The following is a 19,996-nucleotide window of genomic DNA, read 5'->3' as shown; positions in this document are numbered from 1 at the left end:
AGTCTGTGTTATCAACAGGTAATGTCTTCCCATGGCCTGTATGAGGCTTATATAGGCCACTAATGACCTTAGTTTACCTGACAAACATGGCTTAACGATCAATTAACAAGCTTGATTGAGTTGTTACGTTCAGATAGAAATAGACCATGTAGAACATATGTTGATTCTTATCAAGTTGGTGGGCAGGCAATCTTTTCTACTCCATATATTGCATTTATATCTGTAATGATTAACCCTAATGGTCTCAGATCAGCAGTAGAAAGAAGTATTCCTAATTATTTTAGGTGTAATCTTCAAAGATATTAGGGGGAAATAAACACTGTACCCAAATCCACGTTTTACGTTTTTCAGACAGTGAGAGAGAAGAGGGAGGGATAGGGGGAAGCACAACAGGCCCACACTCATCCTCTCGTACCACCAGGTTCCCTTCCAGCAGATACTGGACTTCAGAGGAACTTCTGCTGCTATACCCCATCTTTACCTTTACCCACAAAGGTCCTAAACGGTAGAAAGTGTCCGGCCAACAGACAGACGCACACCTTATGACGGCAATAACCTGTAGTCCAAGGGGATAGTAGCACTTCATTGAGAGCAAAACAGACAGGGACCAAAAGATGTGGAAGAAGCAATTAGGAGGCCTGCGTCTTGTGACCGTAGCGTACGTGTAGGTATGTACGGCAGGACCAAATCAGAGAGATAGGTACGAGCAAGCCCATGTAATGCTTTGTAGGTTAGCAGTAAAACCTTGAAATCAGCCCTTGCCTTGACAGGAAGCCAGTGTAGGGAGGCTAGCACTGGAGTAATATGATATATTTTTGGGGTTCTAGTCAGGATTCTAGCAGCCGTATTTAGCACTAACTGAAGTTTATTTAGTGCTTTATCCGGGTAGCCGGAAAGTAAGAGCATTGCAGTAGTCTAACCTAGAAGTGACAAAAGCATGGATACATTTTTCTGCATCATTTTTGGACAGAAAGTTTGATTTTTGCAATGTTACGTAGATGGAAAAAAGCTGTCCTTGAAACAGTCTTGATATGTTCTTCAAAAGAGAGATCAGGGTCCAGAGTAACGCCGAGGGCCTTCACAGTTTTATTTGAGACGACTGTACAGCCATTAAGATTAATTGTCAGATTCAACAGAAGATCTCTTTGTTTCTTGGGACCTAGAACAAGCATCTCTGTTTTGTCCGAGTTTAAAAGTAGAACGTTTGCAGCCATCCACTTCCTTATGTCTGAAACACATGCTTCTAGCGAGGGCAATTTTGGGGCTTCACCATGTTTCATTGAAATGTTCAGCTGTGTGTCATCCGCATAGCAGTGAAAGTTAACATTATGTTTTCGAATGACATCCCCAAGAGGTAAAATATATAGTGAAAATCAATAGTGGTCCTAAAACGGAACCTTGAGGAACATCGAAATTTACAGTTGATTTGTCAGAGGACAAACCATTCACAGAGACTGTAACAGTTTTCTTCGATCTCCTCCTCTGACGAGGAAGGCAGAGGCTGCGCAACAGCCTTTTCTAAACATTTTGAGAGGAATGGAAGATTCGATATAGGCCGATAGTTTTTTATATTTTCTGGGTCAAGGTTGGGCTTTTTCAAGAGAGGCTTTATTACTGCCACTTTTAGTGAGTTTGGTACACATCCGGTGGATAGAGAGCCGTTTATTATGTTCAACATAGGAGGGCCAAGCACAGGAAACAGCTCTTTCAGTAGTTTAGTTGGAATAGGGTCCAGTATGGAGCTTGAAGGTTTAGAGGCCATGATTATTTTCATCATTGTGTCAAGGGATATAGTACTAAAACACTTGAGTGTCTCTCTTGATCCTAGGTCCTGGCAGAGTTGTGCAGACTCAGGACAACTGAGCTTTGAAGGAATACGCAGATTTAAAGAGGAGTCCGTAATTTACTTTGTAATAATCATCTTTTCCTCAAAGAAGTTCATGAATTTATTACTGCTGAGGTGAAAGCCATCCTCTCTTGGGGAATGCTGCTTTTTAGTTAGCTTTGCGACAGTATCAAAAACGAATTTCGGATTGTTCTTATTTTCCTCAATTAAGTTGGAAAAATAGGATGATCGAGCAGCAGCAAGGGCTCTTCGATACTGCACGGTACTGTCTTTCCAAGCTAGTCGGAAGACTTCCAGTTTGGTGTGGCGCCATTTCCGTTCCAATTTTCTGGAAGCTTGCTTCAGAGCTCGGGTATTTTCTGTATACCAGGGAGCTAGTTTCTTATGAGAAATGTTTTTAGTTTTTAGGGGTGCAACTGCATCTAGGGTATTGCGCAAGGTTAAATTGAGTTCCTCAGTTAGGTGGTTAACTGATTTTTGTCCTCTGGCGTCCTTGGGTAGACAGAGGGAGTCTGGAAGGACATCAAGGAATCTTTGTGTTGTCTGTGAATTTATAGCACGACTTTTGATGTTCCTTGGTTGGGGTCTGAGCAGATTATTTGTTGCAATTGCAAACGTAATAAAATGGTGGTCCGATAGTCCAGGATTATGAGGGAAAACATTAAGATCCACAACATTTATTCCATGGGACAAAACTAGGTCCAGAGTATGACTGTGACAGTGAGTAGGTCCAGAGACATGTCGGCTGATTATTTGTTTTAAGTCTAATACTGCGGGTAATGGAGTCGCCAATGACTAGAGTTTTCAATTTGTCAGAGCTAATGGTGGGAAGCTTCGGCGTCTCTGACCCCGTAACGGGAGGAGTAGAGACAAGAGAAGGCTCGGCCTTTGACTCCGACTCGCTGCTTAATGGGGAAAACCGGTTGAAGTTTGTCGGCTGAATGAGCGACACCGGTTGAGCATTCCTACAGCATTTCTCTCCAGAAACCGTGAGAAAGTTGTCCGGCTGCGGGGACCGTGCGAGGGGATTTATACTAACGTTACTATCTGTACTTACTGGTGGCACAGACGCTGTTTCATCCTTTCCTACACTGAAATTACCCTTGCCTAACGATTGCGTCTGAAGCTGGGCTTGTAGCACAGCTATCCTCACCGTAAGGCGATCGTTCTCCTGTATGAGTACAGCGACTGCAATTAGAAGGCATCATGTTAATGTTACTACTTAGCTTCGGCTGTTGGAGGTCCTGACGAACCATGTCCAGATAAAGCGTCCGGAGTATGAGGATTCTGTGTTATGCACTATAGCCCGTTACCATATGTGATTTAATATTATCTGCTGTTGGCTTGTGTGGATGTATGTATGTGTTATGCAACATAGCTGACTTGAACCATTGTTCAGTCCTTGCCTTGACAGGAAGCCAGTGTAGGGAGGCTAGCACTGGAGTAATATGATATATTTTTGGGGTTCTAGTCAGGATTCTAGCAGCCGTATTTAGCACTAACTGAAGTTTATTTAGTGCTTTATCCGGGTAGCCGGAAAGTAAGAGCATTGCAGTAGTCTAACCTAGAAGTGACAAAAGCATGGATACATTTTTCTGCATCATTTTTGGACAGAAAGTTTGATTTTTGCAATGTTACGTAGATGGAAAAAAGCTGTCCTTGAAACAGTCTTGATATGTTCTTCAAAAGAGAGATCAGGGTCCAGAGTAACGCCGAGGGCCTTCACAGTTTTATTTGAGACGACTGTACAGCCATTAAGATTAATTGTCAGATTCAACAGAAGATCTCTTTGTTTCTTGGGACCTAGAACAAGCATCTCTGTTTTGTCCGAGTTTAAAAGTAGAACGTTTGCAGCCATCCACTTCCTTATGTCTGAAACACATGCTTCTAGCGAGGGCAATTTTGGGGCTTCACCATGTTTCATTGAAATGTTCAGCTGTGTGTCATCCGCATAGCAGTGAAAGTTAACATTATGTTTTCGAATGACATCCCCAAGAGGTAAAATATATAGTGAAAATCAATAGTGGTCCTAAAACGGAACCTTGAGGAACATCGAAATTTACAGTTGATTTGTCAGAGGACAAACCATTCACAGAGACTGTAACAGTTTTCTTCTATCTCCTCCTCTGACGAGGAAGGCAGAGGCTGCGCAACAGCCTTTTCTAAACATTTTGAGAGGAATGGAAGATTCGATATAGGCCGATAGTTTTTTATATTTTCTGGGTCAAGGTTTGGCTTTTTCAAGAGAGGCTTTATTACTGCCACTTTTAGTGAGTTTGGTACACATCCGGTGGATAGAGAGCCGTTTATTATGTTCAACATAGGAGGGCCAAGCACAGGAAACAGCTCTTTCAGTAGTTTAGTTGGAATAGGGTCCAGTATGGAGCTTGAAGGTTTAGAGGCCATGATTATTTTCATCATTGTGTCAAGGGATATAGTACTAAAACACTTGAGTGTCTCTCTTGATCCTAGGTCCTGGCAGAGTTGTGCAGACTCAGGACAACTGAGCTTTGAAGGAATACGCAGATTTAAAGAGGAGTCCGTAATTTACTTTGTAATAATCATCTTTTCCTCAAAGAAGTTCATGAATTTATTACTGCTGAGGTGAAAGCCATCCTCTCTTGGGGAATGCTGCTTTTTAGTTAGCTTTGCGACAGTATCAAAAACGAATTTCGGATTGTTCTTATTTTCCTCAATTAAGTTGGAAAAATAGGATGATCGAGCAGCAGCAAGGGCTCTTCGATACTGCACGGTACTGTCTTTCCAAGCTAGTCGGAAGACTTCCAGTTTGGTGTGGCGCCATTTCCGTTCCAATTTTCTGGAAGCTTGCTTCAGAGCTCGGGTATTTTCTGTATACCAGGGAGCTAGTTTCTTATGAGAAATGTTTTTAGTTTTTAGGGGTGCAACTGCATCTAGGGTATTGCGCAAGGTTAAATTGAGTTCCTCAGTTAGGTGGTTAACTGATTTTTGTCCTCTGGCGTCCTTGGGTAGACAGAGGGAGTCTGGAAGGACATCAAGGAATCTTTGTGTTGTCTGTGAATTTATAGCACGACTTTTGATGTTCCTTGGTTGGGGTCTGAGCAGATTATTTGTTGCAATTGCAAACGTAATAAAATGGTGGTCCGATAGTCCAGGATTATGAGGGAAAACATTAAGATCCACAACATTTATTCCATGGGACAAAACTAGGTCCAGAGTATGACTGTGACAGTGAGTAGGTCCAGAGACATGTCGGCTGATTATTCGTTTTAAGTCTAATACTGCGGGTAATGGAGTCGCCAATGACTAGAGTTTTCAATTTGTCAGAGCTAATGGTGGGAAGCTTCGGCGTCTCTGACCCCGTAACGGGAGGAGTAGAGACAAGAGAAGGCTCGGCCTTTGACTCCGACTCGCTGCTTAATGGGGAAAACCGGTTGAAGTTTGTCGGCTGAATGAGCGACACCGGTTGAGCATTCCTACAGCATTTCTCTCCAGAAACCGTGAGAAAGTTGTCCGGCTGCGGGGACCGTGCGAGGGGATTTATACTAACGTTACTATCTGTACTTACTGGTGGCACAGACGCTGTTTCATCCTTTCCTACACTGAAATTACCCTTGCCTAACGATTGCGTCTGAAGCTGGGCTTGTAGCACAGCTATCCTCACCGTAAGGCGATCGTTCTCCTGTATGAGTACAGCGACTGCAATTAGAAGGCATCATGTTAATGTTACTACTTAGCTTCGGCTGTTGGAGGTCCTGACGAACCATGTCCAGATAAAGCGTCCGGAGTATGAGGATTCTGTGTTATGCACTATAGCCCGTTACCATATGTGATTTAATATTATCTGCTGTTGGCTTGTGTGGATGTATGTATGTGTTATGCAACATAGCTGACTTGAACCATTGTTCAGTTTCAGGGCCATGGGCCTTTCTCATGATGGAAAAATACAGAACTGTGCAATGAGTTGGGGGGGGGCACATTCAGAACAGTCTTTTGTTAGATAACAGGAGCCAGGTGCCTGATAACTGCATATTCTACACAGCTACAACGACTGACCGCTGAAGTGCTTAAGGGGCTGGGACCAGCCTCTGCGCCAACAATCAACGATAGGCTGGGTGAGTCTAAACCACGCCCAGTCTACTCTGACAGGCCGGCTCGGAAGCAGGAACTACTGTCAGAGTATATTAAATATCTTTGTCAGGAACAAGTCAGTTCTGTTTTGCCCTGCGAGGTGGGACAGAGCCCATATATACGAAAATTGCATTTACCACTTATTGCTTAGCTAATAAAAGCCTCATTGTGATATTTATCCTGATACCAGATTCGAATTGACGCAACCCTGACACGAGTGAAAAAATTGAGGGAAAAACCAAAAATATAAACGGTAATTAAAAAGTAAAAACCGTAAAGTTGTCATGTAGCAACAAAACACCGCAACACGTAAACAAGTCTGCAAGTTGTGACCGGAAATGGCGTCAAAATGCTGTTGAGGTATCATGTGATGCTACTAGCATAAATGGACCAACACTGAGCACATGTAGCTTAAGTCAATTGGTAATTTAAAACACAGGGGTCTGAGTAATATTGCTGGCGCATGGATATAATGCAAAATAAATGTTGCCATCACCCCAGTTACTCAAGTCAGGTCATACACCTCAACTCCAAGTAGGAACCACCAAAACAATACAGAGGACACAAGTATTACAGTTAATGTTTAATTGAGCCAAAACAAGCAAATGCAGTTACACACTGGACTAGAGTACCCATGAACTCTTGCATGTCCCACGTCAGATATCCATGGCGTCGTCGCCGGACGGGCCGGTCGCAGCTTCAGAGGTGGCGCCGTCGCCAGACGGTCGCAGCTTCAGAGGTGGCGCCGTCGCCAGACGGGCCGGTCGCAGCTTCAGAGGTGGCGCCGTCGCCAGACGGGCCGGTCGCAGCTTCAGAGGTGGCGCCGTCGCCAGACGGGCCGGTCGCAGCTTCAGAGGTGGCGCCGTCGCCAGACGGGCCGGTCGCAGCTTCAGAGGTGGCGCCGTCGCCAGACGGGCCGGTCGCAGCTTCAGAGGTGGCGCCGTCGCCAGACGGGCCGGTCGCAGCTTCAGAGGTGGCGCCGTCGCCAGACGGGCCGGTCGCAGCTTCAGAGGTGGCGCCGTCGCCAGACGGGCCGGTCGCAGCTTCAGAGGTGGCGCCGTCGCCAGACGGGCCGGTCGCAGCTTCAGAGGTGGCGCCGTCGCCAGACGGGCCGGTCGCAGCTTCAGAGGTGGCGCCGTCGCCAGACGGGCCGGTCGCAGCTTCAGAGGTGGCGCCGTCGCCAGACGGGCCGGTCGCAGCTTCAGAGGTGGCGCCGTCGCCAGACGGGCCGGTCGCAGCTTCAGAGGTGGCGCCGTCGCCAGACGGGCCGGTCGCAGCTTCAGAGGTGGCGCCGTCGCCAGACGGGCCGGTCGCAGCTTCAGAGGTGGCGCCGTCGCCAGACGGGCCGGTCGCAGCTTCAGAGGTGGCGCCGTCGCCAGACGGGCCGGTCGCAGCTTCAGAGGTGGCGCCGTCGCCAGACGGGCCGGTCGCAGCTTCAGAGGTGGCGCCGTCGCCAGACGGGCCGGTCGCAGCTTCAGAGGTGGCGCCGTCGCCAGACGGGCCGGTCGCAGCTTCAGAGGTGGCGCCGTCGCCAGACGGGCCGGTCGCAGCTTCAGAGGTGGCGCCGTCGCCAGACGGGCCGGTCGCAGCTTCAGAGGTGGCGCCGTCGCCAGACGGGCCGGTCGCAGCTTCAGAGGTGGCGCCGTCGCCAGACGGGCCGGTCGCAGCTTCAGAGGTGGCGCCGTCGCCAGACGGGCCGGTCGCAGCTTCAGAGGTGGCGCCGTCGCCAGACGGGCCGGTCGCAGCTTCAGAGGTGGCGGCGTCGTCCGAGGACATGCGCCTCAGCTTCTCCTCAGGACAGGGCATCATTTGCCGGAGAGCTACCATGGTTTGGAGAAGCTTGGGATTCTACTTCATTGGTCTCTAAATACTCTTGAGAAAAAAACAAAAGGAACAGTTGGGTATTCTACAGCAACACATCTGTTCTACACGGTCTAGGCCAAATTGCTAATCGAATTTTGAGCAACATGAACCCAACAGTTTTCAAAGTATATGTTTCAGGCCGTACCTTCTCTGGCTTGTTTAGCGTCAGACCCTATGGATCGGAGCAAGGCCAGGGCATGCACAATGGAGACGTCATTTGACGACAGCTCTGAAAAATGTAGGTTAAGGTTTGACAACATTATTTAGACTGAGTTACTCTATGCTGTTGAATGAGTGTCAAACACAGCAGCACCATAGACAGTGACAAAGAACATAGCTAGAAGGGTTGCGGAAAGAAACACTTACCTCCAAGTCTCCTCTGCAGAGAGACTTGATCTTGCTTCTGGGACTTTCCAACAGGGTAACAAGAAACTGAGGAGAAAGTGTTGACAGAAGTTGAGTTCACACAAAATAGCTACATATATTAATAGCAGTGAAGAATAAAAGATGACCAACGCGGAAGATACAGACAGTCAAATATTAATACCCAACTTATAAAGTTAAGCATATTTACCAAACAAATCCCTTAAACATTAGTGAACCAACCTTTGACAACCCCCACAGTCATCACAACGAGCAGCAATTCTCTCACACCTCCCATGATCATGAAAATAGTCTGTGTTATCAACAGGTAATGTCTTCCCATGGCCTGTATGAGGCTTATATAGGCCACTAATGACCTTAGTTTACCTGACAAACATGGCTTAACGATCAATTAACAAGCTTGATTGAGTTGTTACGTTCAGATAGAAATAGACCATGTAGAACATATGTTGATTCTTATCAAGTTGGTGGGCAGGCAATCTTTTCTACTCCATATATTGCATTTATATCTGTAATGATTAACCCTAATGGTCTCAGATCAGCAGTAGAAAGAAGTATTCCTAATTATTTTAGGTGTAATCTTCAAAGATATTAGGGGGAAATAAACACTGTACCCAAATCCACGTTTTACGTTTTTCAGACAGTGAGAGAGAAGAGGGAGGGATAGGGGGAAGCACAACAGGCCCACACTCATCCTCTCGTACCACCAGGTTCCCTTCCAGCAGATACTGGACTTCAGAGGAACTTCTGCTGCTATACCCCATCTTTACCTTTACCCACAAAGGTCCTAAACGGTAGAAAGTGTCCGGCCAACAGACAGACGCACACCTTATGACGGCAATAACCTGTAGTCCAAGGGGATAGTAGCACTTCACTGAGAGCAAAACAGACAGGGACCAAAAGATGTGGAAGAAGCAATTAGGAGGCCTGCGTCTTGTGACCGTAGCGTACGTGTAGGTATGTACGGCAGGACCAAATCAGAGAGATAGGTACGAGCAAGCCCATGTAATGCTTTGTAGGTTAGCAGTAAAACCTTGAAATCAGCCCTTGCCTTGACAGGAAGCCAGTGTAGGGAGGCTAGCACTGGAGTAATATGATATATTTTTGGGGTTCTAGTCAGGATTCTAGCAGCCGTATTTAGCACTAACTGAAGTTTATTTAGTGCTTTATCCGGGTAGCCGGAAAGTAAGAGCATTGCAGTAGTCTAACCTAGAAGTGACAAAAGCATGGATACATTTTTCTGCATCATTTTTGGACAGAAAGTTTGATTTTTGCAATGTTACGTAGATGGAAAAAAGCTGTCCTTGAAACAGTCCTGATATGTTCTTCAAAAGAGAGATCAGGGTCCAGAGTAACGCCGAGGACCTTCACAGTTTTATTTGAGACGACTGTACAGCCATTAAGATTAATTGTCAGATTCAACAGAAGATCTCTTTGTTTCTTGGGACCTAGAACAAGCATCTCTGTTTTGTCCGAGTTTAAAAGTAGAACGTTTGCAGCCATCCACTTCCTTATGTCTGAAACACATGCTTCTAGCGAGGGCAATTTTGGGGCTTCACCATGTTTCATTGAAATGTTCAGCTGTGTGTCATCCGCATAGCAGTGAAAGTTAACATTATGTTTTCGAATGACATCCCCAAGAGGTAAAATATATAGTGAAAATCAATAGTGGTCCTAAAACGGAACCTTGAGGAACATCGAAATTTACAGTTGATTTGTCAGAGGACAAACCATTCACAGAGACTGTAACAGTTTTCTTCTATCTCCTCCTCTGACGAGGAAGGCAGAGGCTGCGCAACAGCCTTTTCTAAACATTTTGAGAGGAATGGAAGATTCGATATAGGCCGATAGTTTTTTATATTTTCTGGGTCAAGGTTGGGCTTTTTCAAGAGAGGCTTTATTACTGCCACTTTTAGTGAGTTTGGTACACATCCGGTGGATAGAGAGCCGTTTATTATGTTCAACATAGGAGGGCCAAGCACAGGAAACAGCTCTTTCAGTAGTTTAGTTGGAATAGGGTCCAGTATGGAGCTTGAAGGTTTAGAGGCCATGATTATTTTCATCATTGTGTCAAGGGATATAGTACTAAAACACTTGAGTGTCTCTCTTGATCCTAGGTCCTGGCAGAGTTGTGCAGACTCAGGACAACTGAGCTTTGAAGGAATACGCAGATTTAAAGAGGAGTCCGTAATTTACTTTGTAATAATCATCTTTTCCTCAAAGAAGTTCATGAATTTATTACTGCTGAGGTGAAAGCCATCCTCTCTTGGGGAATGCTGCTTTTTAGTTAGCTTTGCGACAGTATCAAAAACGAATTTCGGATTGTTCTTATTTTCCTCAATTAAGTTGGAAAAATAGGATGATCGAGCAGCAGCAAGGGCTCTTCGATACTGCACGGTACTGTCTTTCCAAGCTAGTCGGAAGACTTCCAGTTTGGTGTGGCGCCATTTCCGTTCCAATTTTCTGGAAGCTTGCTTCAGAGCTCGGGTATTTTCTGTATACCAGGGAGCTAGTTTCTTATGAGAAATGTTTTTAGTTTTTAGGGGTGCAACTGCATCTAGGGTATTGCGCAAGGTTAAATTGAGTTCCTCAGTTAGGTGGTTAACTGATTTTTGTCCTCTGGCGTCCTTGGGTAGACAGAGGGAGTCTGGAAGGACATCAAGGAATCTTTGTGTTGTCTGTGAATTTATAGCACGACTTTTGATGTTCCTTGGTTGGGGTCTGAGCAGATTATTTGTTGCAATTGCAAACGTAATAAAATGGTGGTCCGATAGTCCAGGATTATGAGGGAAAACATTAAGATCCACAACATTTATTCCATGGGACAAAACTAGGTCCAGAGTATGACTGTGACAGTGAGTAGGTCCAGAGACATGTCGGCTGATTATTCGTTTTAAGTCTAATACTGCGGGTAATGGAGTCGCCAATGACTAGAGTTTTCAATTTGTCAGAGCTAATGGTGGGAAGCTTCGGCGTCTCTGACCCCGTAACGGGAGGAGTAGAGACAAGAGAAGGCTCGGCCTTTGACTCCGACTCGCTGCTTAATGGGGAAAACCGGTTGAAGTTTGTCGGCTGAATGAGCGACACCGGTTGAGCATTCCTACAGCATTTCTCTCCAGAAACCGTGAGAAAGTTGTCCGGCTGCGGGGACCGTGCGAGGGGATTTATACTAACGTTACTATCTGTACTTACTGGTGGCACAGACGCTGTTTCATCCTTTCCTACACTGAAATTACCCTTGCCTAACGATTGCGTCTGAAGCTGGGCTTGTAGCACAGCTATCCTCACCGTAAGGCGATCGTTCTCCTGTATGAGTACAGCGACTGCAATTAGAAGGCATCATGTTAATGTTACTACTTAGCTTCGGCTGTTGGAGGTCCTGACGAATCATGTCCAGATAAAGCGTCCGGAGTATGAGGATTCTGTGTTATGCACTATAGCCCGTTACCATATGTGATTTAATATTATCTGCTGTTGGCTTGTGTGGATGTATGTGTTATGCAACATAGCTGACTTGAACCATTGTTCAGTTTCAGGGCCATGGGCCTTTCTCATGATGGAAAAATACAGAACTGTGCAATGAGTTGGGGGGGGGCACATTCAGAACAGTCTTTTGTTAGATAACAGGAGCCAGGTGCCTGATAACTGCATATTCTACACAGCTACAACGACTGACCGCTGAAGCGCTTAAGGGGCTGGGACCAGCCTCTGCGCCAACAATCAACGATAGGCTGGGTGAGTCTAAACCACGCCCAGTCTACTCTGACAGGCCGGCTCGGAAGCAGGAACTACTGTCAGAGTATATTAAATATCTTTGTCAGGAACAAGTCAGTTCTGTTTTGCCCTGCGAGGTGGGACAGAGCCCATATATACGAAAATTGCATTTACCACTTATTGCTTAGCTAATAAAAGCCTCATTGTGATATTTATCCTGATACCAGATTCGAATTGACGCAACCCTGACACGAGTGAAAAAATTGAGGGAAAAACCAAAAATATAAACGGTAATTAAAAAGTAAAAACCGTAAAGTTGTCATGTAGCAACAAAACACCGCAACACGTAAACAAGTCTGCAAGTTGTGACCGGAAATGGCGTCAAAATGCTGTTGAGGTATCATGTGATGCTACTAGCATAAATGGACCAACACTGAGCACATGTAGCTTAAGTCAATTGGTAATTTAAAACACAGGGGTCTGAGTAATATTGCTGGCGCATGGATATAATGCAAAATAAATGTTGCCATCACCCCAGTTACTCAAGTCAGGTCATACACCTCAACTCCAAGTAGGAACCACCAAAACAATACAGAGGACACAAGTATTACAGTTAATGTTTAATTGAGCCAAAACAAGCAAATGCAGTTACACACTGGACTAGAGTACCCATGAACTCTTGCATGTCCCACGTCAGATATCCATGGCGTCGTCGCCGGACGGGCCGGTCGCAGCTTCAGAGGTGGCGTCGTCGCCAGACGGGCCGGTCGCAGCTTCAGAGGTGGCGTCGTCGCCAGACGGGCCGGTCGCAGCTTCAGAGGTGGCGTCGTCGCCAGACGGGCCGGTCGCAGCTTCAGAGGTGGCGTCGTCGCCAGACGGGCCGGTCGCAGCTTCAGAGGTGGCGTCGTCGCCAGACGGGCCGGTCGCAGCTTCAGAGGTGGCGTCGTCGCCAGACGGGCCGGTCGCAGCTTCAGAGGTGGCGTCGTCGCCAGACGGGCCGGTCGCAGCTTCAGAGGTGGCGTCGTCGCCAGACGGGCCGGTCGCAGCTTCAGAGGTGGCGTCGTCGCCAGACGGGCCGGTCGCAGCTTCAGAGGTGGCGTCGTCGCCAGACGGGCCGGTCGCAGCTTCAGAGGTGGCGTCGTCGCCAGACGGGCCGGTCGCAGCTTCAGAGGTGGCGTCGTCGCCAGACGGGCCGGTCGCAGCTTCAGAGGTGGCGTCGTCGCCAGACGGGCCGGTCGCAGCTTCAGAGGTGGCGTCGTCGCCAGACGGGCCGGTCGCAGCTTCAGAGGTGGCGTCGTCGCCAGACGGGCCGGTCGCAGCTTCAGAGGTGGCGTCGTCGCCAGACGGGCCGGTCGCAGCTTCAGAGGTGGCGTCGTCGCCAGACGGGCCGGTCGCAGCTTCAGAGGTGGCGTCGTCGCCAGACGGGCCGGTCGCAGCTTCAGAGGTGGCGTCGTCGCCAGACGGGCCGGTCGCAGCTTCAGAGGTGGCGTCGTCGCCAGACGGGCCGGTCGCAGCTTCAGAGGTGGCGTCGTCGCCAGACGGGCCGGTCGCAGCTTCAGAGGTGGCGTCGTCGCCAGACGGGCCGGTCGCAGCTTCAGAGGTGGCGTCGTCGCCAGACGGGCCGGTCGCAGCTTCAGAGGTGGCGTCGTCGCCAGACGGGCCGGTCGCAGCTTCAGAGGTGGCGTCGTCGCCAGACGGGCCGGTCGCAGCTTCAGAGGTGGCGTCGTCGCCAGACGGGCCGGTCGCAGCTTCAGAGGTGGCGTCGTCGCCAGACGGGCCGGTCGCAGCTTCAGAGGTGGCGTCGTCGCCAGACGGGCCGGTCGCAGCTTCAGAGGTGGCGTCGTCGCCAGACGGGCCGGTCGCAGCTTCAGAGGTGGCGTCGTCGCCAGACGGGCCGGTCGCAGCTTCAGAGGTGGCGTCGTCGCCAGACGGGCCGGTCGCAGCTTCAGAGGTGGCGTCGTCGCCAGACGGGCCGGTCGCAGCTTCAGAGGTGGCGTCGTCGCCAGACGGGCCGGTCGCAGCTTCAGAGGTGGCGTCGTCGCCAGACGGGCCGGTCGCAGCTTCAGAGGTGGCGTCGTCGCCAGACGGGCCGGTCGCAGCTTCAGAGGTGGCGTCGTCGCCAGACGGGCCGGTCGCAGCTTCAGAGGTGGCGTCGTCGCCAGACGGGCCGGTCGCAGCTTCAGAGGTGGCGTCGTCGCCAGACGGGCCGGTCGCAGCTTCAGAGGTGGCGTCGTCGCCAGACGGGCCGGTCGCAGCTTCAGAGGTGGCGTCGTCGCCAGACGGGCCGGTCGCAGCTTCAGAGGTGGCGTCGTCGCCAGACGGGCCGGTCGCAGCTTCAGAGGTGGCGTCGTCGCCAGACGGGCCGGTCGCAGCTTCAGAGGTGGCGTCGTCGCCAGACGGGCCGGTCGCAGCTTCAGAGGTGGCGTCGTCGCCAGACGGGCCGGTCGCAGCTTCAGAGGTGGCGTCGTCGCCAGACGGGCCGGTCGCAGCTTCAGAGGTGGCGTCGTCGCCAGACGGGCCGGTCGCAGCTTCAGAGGTGGCGTCGTCGCCAGACGGGCCGGTCGCAGCTTCAGAGGTGGCGTCGTCGCCAGACGGGCCGGTCGCAGCTTCAGAGGTGGCGTCGTCGCCAGACGGGCCGGTCGCAGCTTCAGAGGTGGCGTCGTCGCCAGACGGGCCGGTCGCAGCTTCAGAGGTGGCGTCGTCGCCAGACGGGCCGGTCGCAGCTTCAGAGGTGGCGTCGTCGCCAGACGGGCCGGTCGCAGCTTCAGAGGTGGCGTCGTCGCCAGACGGGCCGGTCGCAGCTTCAGAGGTGGCGTCGTCGCCAGACGGGCCGGTCGCAGCTTCAGAGGTGGCGTCGTCGCCAGACGGGCCGGTCGCAGCTTCAGAGGTGGCGTCGTCGTCCGAGGACATGCGCCTCAGCTTCTCCTCAGAGGACAGGGCATCATTTGCCGGAGAGCTACCATGGTTTGGAGAAGCTTGGGATTCTACTTCATTGGTCTCTAAATACTCTTGAGAAAAAAACAAAAGGAACAGTTGGTTATTCTACAGCAACACATCTGTTCTACACGGTCTAGGCCAAATTGCTAATCGAATTTTGAGCAACATGAACCCTACAGTTTTCAAAGTATATGTTTCAGGCCGTACCTTCTCTGGCTTGTTTAGCGTCAGACCCTATGGATCGGAGCAAGGCCAGGGCATGCACAATGGAGACGTCATTTGACGACAGCTCTGAAAAATGTAGGTTAAGGTTTGACAACATTATTTAGACTGAGTTACTCTATGCTGTTGAATGAGTGTCAAACACAGCAGCACCATAGACAGTGACAAAGAACATAGCTAGAAGGGTTGCGGAAAGAAACACTTACCTCCAAGTCTCCTCTGCAGAGAGACTTGATCTTGCTTCTGGGACTTTCCAACAGGGTAACAAGAAACTGAGGAGAAAGTGTTGACAGAAGTTGAGTTCACACAAAATAGCTACATATATTAATAGCAGTGAAGAATAAAAGATGACCAACGCGGAAGATACAGACAGTCAAATATTAATACCCAACTTATAAAGTTAAGCATATTTACCAAACAAATCCCTTAAACATTAGTGAACCAACCTTTGACAACCCCCACAGTCATCACAACGAGCAGCAATTCTCTCACACCTCCCATGATCATGAAAATAGTCTGTGTTATCAACAGGTAATGTCTTCCCATGGCCTGTATGAGGCTTATATAGGCCACTAATGACCTTAGTTTACCTGACAAACATGGCTTAACGATCAATTAACAAGCTTGATTGAGTTGTTACGTTCAGATAGAAATAGACCATGTAGAACATATGTTGATTCTTATCAAGTTGGTGGGCAGGCAATCTTTTCTACTCCATATATTGCATTTATATCTGTAATGATTAACCCTAATGGTCTCAGATCAGCAGTAGAAAGAAGTATTCCTAATTATTTTAGGTGTAATCTTCAAAGATATTAGGGGGAAATAAACACTGTACCCAAATCCACGTTTTACGTTTTTCAGACAGTGAGAGAGAAGAGGGAGGGATAGGGGGAAGCACAACAGGCCCACACTCATCCTCTCGTACCACCAGGTTCCCTTCCAGCAGATACTGGACTTCAGAGGAACTTCTGCTGCTATACCCCATCTTTACCTTTACCCACAAAGGTCCTAAACGGTAGAAAGTGTCCGGCCAACAGACAGACGCACACCTTATGACGGCAATAACCTGTAGTCCAAGGGGATAGTAGCACTTCACTGAGAGCAAAACAGACAGGGACCAAAAGCTGTGGAAGAAGCAATTAGGAGGCCTGCGTCTTGTGACCGTAGCGTACGTGTAGGTATGTACGGCAGGACCAAATCAGAGAGATAGGTACGAGCAAGCCCATGTAATGCTTTGTAGGTTAGCAGTAAAACCTTGAAATCAGCCCTTGCCTTGACAGGAAGCCAGTGTAGGGAGGCTAGCACTGGAGTAATATGATATATTTTTGGGGTTCTAGTCAGGATTCTAGCAGCCGTATTTAGCACTAACTGAAGTTTATTTAGTGCTTTATCCGGGTAGCCGGAAAGTAAGAGCATTGCAGTAGTCTAACCTAGAAGTGACAAAAGCATGGATACATTTTTCTGCATCATTTTTGGACAGAAAGTTTGATTTTTGCAATGTTACGTAGATGGAAAAAAGCTGTCCTTGAAACAGTCTTGATATGTTCTTCAAAAGAGAGATCAGGGTCCAGAGTAACGCCGAGGGCCTTCACAGTTTTATTTGAGACGACTGTACAGCCATTAAGATTAATTGTCAGATTCAACAGAAGATCTCTTTGTTTCTTGGGACCTAGAACAAGCATCTCTGTTTTGTCCGAGTTTAAAAGTAGAACGTTTGCAGCCATCCACTTCCTTATGTCTGAAACACATGCTTCTAGCGAGGGCAATTTTGGGGCTTCACCATGTTTCATTGAAATGTTCAGCTGTGTGTCATCCGCATAGCAGTGAAAGTTAACATTATGTTTTCGAATGACATCCCCAAGAGGTAAAATATATAGTGAAAATCAATAGTGGTCCTAAAACGGAACCTTGAGGAACATCGAAATTTACAGTTGATTTGTCAGAGGACAAACCATTCACAGAGACTGTAACAGTTTTCTTCTATCTCCTCCTCTGACGAGGAAGGCAGAGGCTGCGCAACAGCCTTTTCTAAACATTTTGAGAGGAATGGAAGATTCGATATAGGCCGATAGTTTTTTATATTTTCTGGGTCAAGGTTTGGCTTTTTCAAGAGAGGCTTTATTACTGCCACTTTTAGTGAGTTTGGTACACATCCGGTGGATAGAGAGCCGTTTATTATGTTCAACATAGGAGGGCCAAGCACAGGAAACAGCTCTTTCAGTAGTTTAGTTGGAATAGGGTCCAGTATGGAGCTTGAAGGTTTAGAGGCCATGATTATTTTCATCATTGTGTCAAGGGATATAGTACTAAAACACTTGAGTGTCTCTCTTGATCCTAGGTCCTGGCAGAGTTGTGCAGACTCAGGACAACTGAGCTTTGAAGGAATACGCAGATTTAAAGATGAGTCCGTAATTTACTTTGTAATAATCATCTTTTCCTCAAAGAAGTTCATGAATGTATTACTGCTGAGGTGAAAGCCATCCTCTCTTGGGGAATGCTGCTTTTTAGTTAGCTTTGCGACAGTATCAAAAACGAATTTCGGATTGTTCTTATTTTCCTCAATTAAGTTGGAAAAATAGGATGATCGAGCAGCAGCAAGGGCTCTTCGATACTGCACGGTACTGTCTTTCCAAGCTAGTCGGAAGACTTCCAGTTTGGTGTGGCGCCATTTCCGTTCCAATTTTCTGGAAGCTTGCTTCAGAGCTCGGGTATTTTCTGTATACCAGGGAGCTAGTTTCTTATGAGAAATGTTTTTAGTTTTTAGGGGTGCAACTGCATCTAGGGTATTGCGCAAGGTTAAATTGAGTTCCTCAGTTAGGTGGTTAACTGATTTTTGTCCTCTGGCGTCCTTGGGTAGACAGAGGGAGTCTGGAAGGACATCAAGGAATCTTTGTGTTGTCTGTGAATTTATAGCACGACTTTTGATGTTCCTTGGTTGGGGTCTGAGCAGATTATTTGTTGCAATTGCAAACGTAATAAAATGGTGGTCCGATAGTCCAGGATTATGAGGGAAAACATTAAGATCCACAACATTTATTCCATGGGACAAAACTAGGTCCAGAGTATGACTGTGACAGTGAGTAGGTCCAGAGACATGTCGGCTGATTATTCGTTTTAAGTCTAATACTGCGGGTAATGGAGTCGCCAATGACTAGAGTTTTCAATTTGTCAGAGCTAATGGTGGGAAGCTTCGGCGTCTCTGACCCCGTAACGGGAGGAGTAGAGACAAGAGAAGGCTCGGCCTTTGACTCCGACTCGCTGCTTAATGGGGAAAACCGGTCGAAGTTTGTCGGCTGAATGAGCGACACCGGTTGAGCATTCCTACAGCATTTCTCTCCAGAAACCGTGAGAAAGTTGTCCGGCTGCGGGGACCGTGCGAGGGGATTTATACTAACGTTGCTATCTGTACTTACTGGTGGCACAGACGCTGTTTCATCCTTTCCTACACTGAAATTACCCTTGCCTAACGATTGCGTCTGAAGCTGGGCTTGTAGCACAGCTATCCTCACCGTAAGGCGATCGTTCTCCTGTATGAGTACAGCGACTGCAATTAGAAGGCATCATGTTAATGTTACTACTTAGCTTCGGCTGTTGGAGGTCCTGACGAACCATGTCCAGATAAAGCGTCCGGAGTATGAGGATTCTGTGTTATGCACTATAGCCCGTTACCATATGTGATTTAATATTATCTGCTGTTGGCTTGTGTGGATGTATGTATGTGTTATGCAACATAGCTGACTTGAACCATTGTTCAGTTTCAGGGCCATGGGCCTTTCTCATGATGGAAAAATACAGAACTGTGCAATGAGTTGGGGGGGGGCACATTCAGAACAGTCTTTTGTTAGATAACAGGAGCCAGGTGCCTGATAACTGCATATTCTACACAGCTACAACGACTGACCGCTGAAGCGCTTAAGGGGCTGGGACCAGCCTCTGCGCCAACAATCAACGATAGGCTGGGTGAGTCTAAACCACGCCCAGTCTACTCTGACAGGCCGGCTCGGAAGCAGGAACTACTGTCAGAGTATATTAAATATCTTTGTCAGGAACAAGTCAGTTCTGTTTTGCCCTGCGAGGTGGGACAGAGCCCATATATACGAAAATTGCATTTACCACTTATTGCTTAGCTAATAAAAGCCTCATTGTGATATTTATCCTGATACCAGATTCGAATTGACGCAACCCTGACACGAGTGAAAAAATTTAGGGAAAAACCAAAAATATAAACGGTAATTAAAAAGTAAAAACCGTAAAGTTGTCATGTAGCAACAAAACACCGCAACACGTAAACAAGTCTGCAAGTTGTGACCGGAAATGGCGTCAAAATGCTGTTGAGGTATCATGTGATGCTACTAGCATAAATGGACCAACACTGAGCACATGTAGCTTAAGTCAATTGGTAATTTAAAACACAGGGGTCTGAGTAATATTGCTGGCGCATGGATATAATGCAAAATAAATGTTGCCATCACCCCAGTTACTCAAGTCAGGTCATACACCTCACCTCCAAGTAGGAACCACCAAAACAATACAGAGGACACAAGTATTACAGTTAATGTTTAATTGAGCCAAAACAAGCAAATGCAGTTACACACTGGACTAGAGTACCCATGAACTCTTGCATGTCCCACGTCAGATATCCATGGCGTCGTCGCCGGACGGGCCGGTCGCAGCTTCAGAGGTGGCGTCGTCGCCGGACGGGCCGGTCGCAGCTTCAGAGGTGGCGTCGTCGCCAGACGGGCCGGTCGCAGCTTCAGAGGTGGCGTCGTCGCCAGACGGGCCGGTCGCAGCTTCAGAGGTGGCGTCGTCGCCAGACGGGCCGGTCGCAGCTTCAGAGGTGGCGTCGTCGCCAGACGGGCCGGTCGCAGCTTCAGAGGTGGCGTCGTCGCCAGACGGGCCGGTCGCAGCTTCAGAGGT

General features: G+C 48.2%; 1 protein-coding gene and 1 long non-coding RNA gene across 2 annotated transcripts; one reads left to right on the top strand and one right to left on the bottom strand.

Moving 5' to 3' along the window:
* Positions 1–13,243: 13,243 nt before the first annotated feature.
* Positions 13,244–15,589, bottom strand: LOC149984392 (uncharacterized; the record flags this gene model as incomplete). The annotated part of the gene is made up of 4 exons (XM_090230549.1): positions 15,523–15,589; positions 15,283–15,348; positions 15,062–15,145; positions 13,244–14,925 (listed from the first exon to the last, which is right to left on the bottom strand). Coding segments are annotated over exons 1-4 (1,893 nt in total), but the record flags the coding sequence as incomplete, so codon positions are not given.
* Positions 15,590–19,353: 3,764 nt separating this feature from the next.
* Positions 19,354–19,903, top strand: LOC149984391 (uncharacterized). Its single transcript, XR_016494900.1, has 2 exons — positions 19,354–19,760; positions 19,800–19,903. It is a non-coding gene; the product is annotated as an uncharacterized LOC149984391 (long non-coding RNA).
* The last annotated feature ends 93 nt before the right edge of the window (positions 19,904–19,996 follow it).

The sequence above is a fragment of the Oncorhynchus mykiss genome, chromosome 3, assembly GCF_057628025.1.
Source record: "Oncorhynchus mykiss isolate SJ-2025 chromosome 3, ASM5762802v1, whole genome shotgun sequence".
Taxonomy (NCBI): Eukaryota; Metazoa; Chordata; class Actinopteri; order Salmoniformes; family Salmonidae; genus Oncorhynchus; species Oncorhynchus mykiss.
The sequence above is the reverse complement of the archived record's forward strand: the minus strand, read 5'-3'. Positions and strand labels throughout refer to the sequence as shown.